Source organism: Aotus nancymaae, unplaced genomic scaffold (assembly GCF_030222135.1).
Source record: "Aotus nancymaae isolate 86718 unplaced genomic scaffold, 86718_ANA_hifiasm-v0.15.2.pri h1tg000043l, whole genome shotgun sequence".
NCBI classification, from domain to species: domain Eukaryota; kingdom Metazoa; phylum Chordata; class Mammalia; order Primates; family Aotidae; genus Aotus; species Aotus nancymaae.
In genome coordinates, this window is record NW_026988457.1 from 14,749,146 (window position 1) to 14,756,404 (window position 7,259).

Genomic DNA, 7,259 nt, shown 5'->3' on the forward strand with positions numbered 1-7,259 from the left:
TTCACATCCTGGAAACCGTGATTCTCAAAAATGTCAGAATGGACATCATCAGTCTATTCATTTTCAGATCATCAGAATGGATGCTTATTTTAAATGACTGTCAGCTGAGAGCCTGTAACCGGGAAGGACAATCCTTTGTCATGCTCATCTGTACTTACCCAAGCTCAAGTTGACACAGCCCTGCTGCTGACCTCAGAGATGACTGAAATCATCAGGTAGTCACATACCCCAGTCATCTCCTGCAGAAGTCCAGGGAGGCCTTTAAGACCCTTAAGAGACAGTAAGCCTCTAGAAAATGAGACCTCCTCCCCTTTCTCCAGGGGCTTATCATTTTCTCTGAGTAAAGGTTTAGTTCAATGGACTAGAGACCTGATTATCTTGAAAATGAAGACACCAGGAGCTCCCTGCCTATGGCTACCCTAGTGCATCAGTTATTCCATGATACAACCCCCACTGGTTACTTCGCCTTGGGCTAGATAGCTATCAAAGAGATGGCAAAGAACATTATGATAAAATGACAGTTGAACATTCTTGTTATCATACCACTAACGGAACACTTGAAGATCTTAAAGCGGGATCTCCAGGTGTCCTCCCTGGCACTCTGCAGGAGGTGGCTGAGTCTGTGACTACTCGATGAACTCTTCCACCTGTCAATTAGGCGTTTTCCCCTTGCTCATTATCTCTCATCCTTACTGCAGTCTTGCAAGGGGGGGATTATCACTGTGGATTTGGCAGACAGGGAAACTGAATGATACATAGGTTGTCATTTGTTCCCGGTCACAATGATGGTAGGATTAGAAGTTGAATTCCGGTCCCGTTGATTGCTAAGACCTTGCTTTCTGTGTTCTCTATTATCACATAAGCAGGCCACAAGGTACTGTGGTCAGTTGGCTTGGCCAGAGGGAAAGAAGTCAAAGCCCTTATGTTTCTCTTTTCCTGTCAGTAGATTCATGTAACATCTAATAACAGGGGTGCTAAAATCTGACTGCCTGGGTTTCAGGCTCCATTGTACTGGCTCTGTGACCTTGTACAATTTAAATCACGTATGCCTCAGCTTCATCACGTCTAAAATGGGAATGATGATAGCATCTGCCTCAAGGGGTAGCTATGAAGATTAAATGAGGTAGAGTACTGACATTCTGTGTGAAAGAATGGCCAGAGTAAGCACTTGCGAGAGTGATTTGTTATTTTTGAGTTTAATTAAATAATTATACATATTCCACTTTTTTCCTACAAAAAATTTAAGGCAAATTTTTCTTGGAGTTAAAGAAAGAAAATTCAAGTTTTACTAAATTATTTGGAAAACTTTATTACGGCATGGACAAGAGAGGGCTTTTTCCTGACCGAAGACACAGAAAGGGAGAAACCAACTCTTCGGCTTTTACAGGATTTTCCAAACGACCTCTTCTGTCCCAGATACTTGGTTCATAAATAGTTTTTCTCTCTGTGTGTCTGTGCATGTCTTATGGTGGAGCTACACTAATTTTCTCTGAGTGGAAAACTGTTTTGCATGTTAGCAAAGGCAATCAAATAAATATGGATGCAACTGTATTAACTTCTCTGAGTGGAAAACTATTTTGCATGTTAGCAAAGGCAATCAAATTAATACGAATGCATCTGCTATGTGTGCTATTAATGTACCCTACATTTATCTTTTCAGTTCACTTTAAATGGCATATGATAAATATTGCATTAGACTGTGTGCCAAAGTCTGTTTGGCAATAGCAAGCATGTTTTAGTTAAAAAACTCTCTCTGCAGGCACCTAGCATCAAATCACTGCCAAAAACACAAGGCAAAATTCCTGGTTATTTTCTGACAGTTATTGAGTTTGTGACTGACTGAAATGAATTAGTGTATACTTCTGTTTAAGAAAATAGAATTGGTGGCTCTGGCTGGGCCACAGCTCCTTGAGTCCGTTTATTACCCAGCTTTGGCCAGCACTGGAGGTTTCAGAGGAAGTGGCTTTAATTTTGCTTGTTTATTTTGGGGCTCTGTTTTATACTTATTTACACGTGTAAAATCAGAATCTGCCTTATATGGACTGCCACAGCTTGCGTTTTCAAAACGTCTTAGATGAAATGTGTTGGGAAGTATTTTGTGAGGTCAGAATACATGGCTTTCTTTAGGAGGATACCCAGGCTAAATATTTGCAGAGACCTCTCCTGTAGCACTTAGCAGCGAGAACTGAAGTGCAGGGCAGGGGAGGCCGGCAAAGCTGGGAGGCTGGAGTCAGAGGTTGTCAGTGTGCCTCAGTGATGAAAATCCAGGTTTCCATGTGAGGTCTACCATGTGATCACTGCGTATTTTTCTCATTTTTTTCCTGGTATTGTCTGTTTCTGAGTCTTCTGTTCGCAGCGGCTGGGTCTCCTCCTTTTCATCCATACGTGCCAGGCACATTCCATTCTTTGCTCAGTTTCCCTCACCGACAGTACCCTCCCTTTTCTCAGCCCATCCAAGTCTGACCCAAGGCCCTGCTGTCCTCTAGCTTCTCTGTCCCCTCCCTCAGCTGAACTCTCCTGCTTGCCATGAATTTCTGTAGCTTGCACTTGGCAGTTGCTTGTAACTGAATGTCAACCATGTGCTATGCAACATGCAGAAGTAAAAATGCATATTTTATATGCACATTTTCTATTTACTATTAGTGGTAAGTGTCATTAAGGTCTAGTTGGTTGATGTAATTCTTAATTACAAGTGGAGTGACTGTCCCTACAAAGCACCACATTGATATTGTATGACTGATCAGAAGCATGAACCAGTAAATGTATGAGTAATCAATCCATAAAAATAGAGAGATGTTTAGCTGGAAATAAGGGCACTTCTTCCACTTGGCTTACCTAACAATGGAAGTGGTCATCAGTCAAGGTTCCTATCTTCTCCTGCCTCTTTATTTCATATTCTTTCCTTGCCTTCCCAGGCCATATCTTGCTCCTCTGCCAGCTGATCCATCCCATTGAGAGGGTAGATTTCTGTTCTGTTAAGAGCTAACTATAAGAAAAATCATTGAACAGCAGATTGACTACAAGAGTGGGATAAGAATGAGGGTAATATGGGGTAACTGGAGATGGGAAACATCTTGAATGTCATGGGTTTTGTCAATGGATTAGAGGAATTGCTTTACTAGTGTTCATGAGGGTGTGATGATCATGTTGCCTCACTTGGAACCATAGGATGGTATTTATATCTGGGATGCCTTAATCTGGGATGACCTGAAATAAGACCTCCCATGAAAAAGAAGGGTGTTTATTGTGGTGATCCCAGGAGGCAAGAGGGCCTGTGATGACCCTGCTGCAGACCGGTTGTGGAGTTCAGGAAATATCCTGTTTCTGGACAGAGGGATTGGAACCACTGGATTCTTGGTCTTCTCATGGAGGGTTGCCCCACCATCGGATGGCCCTTGCTGCAGTTTTTCTCCCAAGTGGTTGGAAGAACTGCCTGTTTGATTCCTGCAGCCTAGTTTCGAGGCTCCCAAACCATATCCCAGGCTCCCAGTTCTTCAGATAAAATAGTAGAACATTCTCCATCTTGTGGGCCTCTGGATAAAGATGTAGATGTTCAAGGCCCCTCAAACCCAGGCTAGGCTGCTAAGGTAACTAGTGTGTGTTTCTTTCTCTGTGAGGCTCTCATAAGGATTCACTCTTGACCAGACAGTTGTCAGTTTTGATAGATCTCTGGAATCCACTGCAAGCTTTTGTCTCTGGGCTCATTCTCTCCCTCAGTGTCTCAGGGCCTGATCTAGGTTGTGGGTGGGTGTGAGAGGCAGCAGTGAACTTCTCATGGCTGCAGGAACTCTCTCAGCTGCAGTCTGAGACTCAACTCTGTTTTGTTTTCCTGATTTCAAACTGATGATGACCTTAGTTTAGCTTAAGTATTTACAAACTCCTCTGGAGGAAAAATGTATTTTTGGACTTTCCACAGTATTACAAGTTTCCCACCATTAATTACCAGCTTTTCCAGTGGAAGAATAGTATCCATATAGATACAAATCTTTGATTAATTGGGTTTATCATAGAGGTATTGCCAATTTTTAATGACCCAGGAAAATACACCAAGGACCCGAAATAGAAAAAGCATTGGACATGCTGCTGGTTTAGAAGCTACTTTTGAAATTTTTACTGCTCAGAAGCTGTAGCAAGAGGACCAGGTGTGACCTCACTTCAGGTGTGAGTAGGGGCTAAACAAGAATTCTGGTCTGTCAGGAGAAGCTTTACAGACCTTTGGTCAGAAAGGATTGTGTGAAGTTGTTAAGCTAGGGAGGGCAATGTCAAGAATATATTCTTTTTGAGCTTCTCTGGGGATAGCTTTTCAGTTGTGTAAGCCAAGGAGGGAGACATTTGGGCTACTGGAGATGAAGAAATAGATGATGAGAATAGACTTTAGACGTCTGACCTTAGCCAAAGTTACTATGACCCAGTTTTTCATCCCCTTCTACTTTCCCGCTTCATGAATTAAAAGAGAAGGTTGAGACTTGTGACACATGGAAATTGTCTTCCTATCCGAGTTTCTTGCTTTCCTGTCTCAGTTGCCTTTGGCTAATCTCTTCCTTCAACCTGGAATGACCTTTCTGCTCCAGTCTGTGTGGCTGAATCCCATTTCTCTTAAGTTCTCAGGCTTAGCAGCAACTCCACAAAGGCATTCTTGATCCTTAGGGGCGGAAAGTTGTCCTTGTCTCTCCCTGCTTTGAACTCCCATAGGAGTTAGTGAACCTTGCCTGTTGGTACTCATGCCTTAATTCTGATCTGAACACGTATCGTACTTACCCTGGTGCACTGTAGGCTCCTTGAGGGCAGGAAAAATGAGTTTTTGTCTTCGTACCCTCTACTGTGCCTAATCTGAATGTATTCTCCTCTTCTAGAAAAGAAATCCCAAGAAGTTATTCTCCCATTGCAATAATGACTGCTATGCTATTTTTCTCCCTAACCTCATAGAATTGTGAAGATGTCCCTCTCATTTAAGGAGTGATTTTTAAATCTCTTCTCCACAGGTTCACGCAAAGTGAGTCTGTCCTCTTGGTACCATGATCGGGGTTGGGCCAAGATCTCCAACATGACTTTTAACAACGGAAAACTAATAGTTAATCAGGATGGCTTTTATTACCTGTATGCCAACATTTGCTTTCGACATCATGAAACTTCAGGAGACCTAGCCACAGAGTATCTTCAGCTAATGGTGTACGTCACTAAAACCAGCGTCAAAATCCCACGTTCTCAGACCCTGATGAAAGGAGGAAGCACTAAATACTGGTCAGGGAATTCTGAATACCATTTTTATTCCATAAACGTTGGAGGATTTTTTAAGCTTCGGTCTGGTGAGGAAATCAGCGTCGAGGTCTCCAACCCCTCCCTACTGGATCCGGATCAGGATGCAACGTACTTTGGGGCTTTTAAAGTTCGAGATATAGATTGAGCCCCATTTTGTGGAGTGTTGTGTATTTCCTGGATGTTTGGAAACTTTTTTTAAAACAAGCCAAGAAGGATGTAGATAGGCGTGTGAGACTACTAAGAGGCATGGCCCCAACAGTACAAGACTCAGTATCCGAGCTCTTGACCCTATAGAGAACACGCGTATTTACAGCCAGTGGGAGATGCTGGACTCATGGTGTGTTACACAATGGTTTTTAAATTTTGTAATGAATTCCTAGAATTAAACCAGATTGGAGCAATTATGGGTTGACCTTATGAAAAACTGCATGTGGGCTACGGGAGAGGATAGTCCCTGCTTCTGTGCCCCTATGCAGCCAAAGTGGAGAGGGTATCATCTAGTGCAACTGAAGGATCATCTGAAGGGGTAAATTCTTTTGAATTGTTACATCATGCTGGAACCTGCAAAAAATACTTTTTCTAATGAGGAGAGAAAATATATGTATTTTTATATAATATCTAAAGTTATATTTCAGATGTAATGATTTCTGTGCCAAGTATTGTAAATTATATTTGTGCTATAGTATTTGATTCAAAATATTTAAAAATGTCTTGCTGTTGACATATTTAATGTTTTAAATGTACAGACATATTTAACTGGTGCACTTTGTAAATCCCCTGGGGAAAACTTGCAGCTAAAGAGGGAGAAAAAAAATGTTGTTTCCTAATATCAAATGCAGTGTATTTCTTCATTCTTTTTAACTGAATAGATTTTTCAGACTTGTCAAGCCTGTGCAAAAAAAATTAACATGGATGTCTTGAATAATAAGCAGGATGTCGGCCACCAGGTGCCTTTCAAATTTAGAAACTAATTGACTTTAGAAAGCTGACATTGCCAAAGAGGATACATAATGGGCCACTGAAATCTGTCAAGAGTATTTATATAATTGTTGAACAGGTGTTTTTCTACAAGTGCTGCAAATTGTAAATTTTTTGTTTTTTTCAAAATAGAAAAGTTATTAGTGGTTTATCAACAAAAAAATCCAATTTTAATTTAGTAAATGTTATTTTATACTGTACAATAAAACCATTGCCTTTGAATGTTAATTTTTTTGGTACAAAAATAAATTTATATGAAAACCTACCTTGTGATTTTGTACTCTTCATGTCTCTTTTGCTCTGTGATCCTATTCTTTTCAATATGGTAATGTGGCTTCTCTTTCCAAAGGTTACTGGGAGAAATGCAGATTTAATTAAAAATTAGAAGCAGATTCAATTAAATTAATGATCCTTGGAATTTGAAAAATAATTTGCAAGGAATTTGTATGCAAGGATATATTCACATAGAAAACGGAGGCTTCACTCAAAAAAGCAAAGTTTGTATTATGCTGATATTGTGAGAAAAATATGGGTCTTTGTATAAGTTTGTAATGTCTTAAAGAATAACTGTTTGACCTGGGGTAACACCTCAACATTTTATACCTGGCTGTGTTAAGGAATAAGCAGAGGAGTCCTGGACTCTTGTTCTCATGGAAATTTATACAGGAAAGCTGTCTGACCCAGGTTGGCTACTTGTGTGGGAGAGGTATAAGAAAATGAGCAGCTTGGGAAGGCACTGTACACCACAGTCTAAGGCACTTTTCATTTATGGATAAATGTTTCTACACGGCTGTGACAGGATAGAAGGAGAAGAAGAACAGATGTTACAAAGAAGAAATTGTAAATTTCAAACAGCAGAGCTACAATGGTGAAACTCAATCTTTGGCCAAAAGAGGCCTACTATTTAAAAACCATCAGTACATCTGAGGTCAACTGGTACAAAATATGACTTCTGTGTTGTATGTCCCAATTGCTGAGCCTTGGTTTAGGGAAAAATTAATTTTGATAAGCAATCAGAGAGT

At 40.6% G+C, this 7,259-nt stretch overlaps 1 protein-coding gene across 1 annotated transcript in view; it reads left to right on the forward strand.

Moving 5' to 3' along the window:
• TNFSF11 (TNF superfamily member 11) overlaps positions 1–6,501 on the forward strand; it is a 33,186-nt gene extending 26,685 nt beyond the window's left edge. The window contains exon 5 of the mRNA XM_012473568.3: positions 4,983–6,501. Coding sequence (XP_012328991.2) covers positions 4,983–5,404 — 422 coding nt within the window. The 3' untranslated portion in view covers positions 5,405–6,501. The remainder of the gene's footprint in view (positions 1–4,982) is intronic.
• The last annotated feature ends 758 nt before the right edge of the window (positions 6,502–7,259 follow it).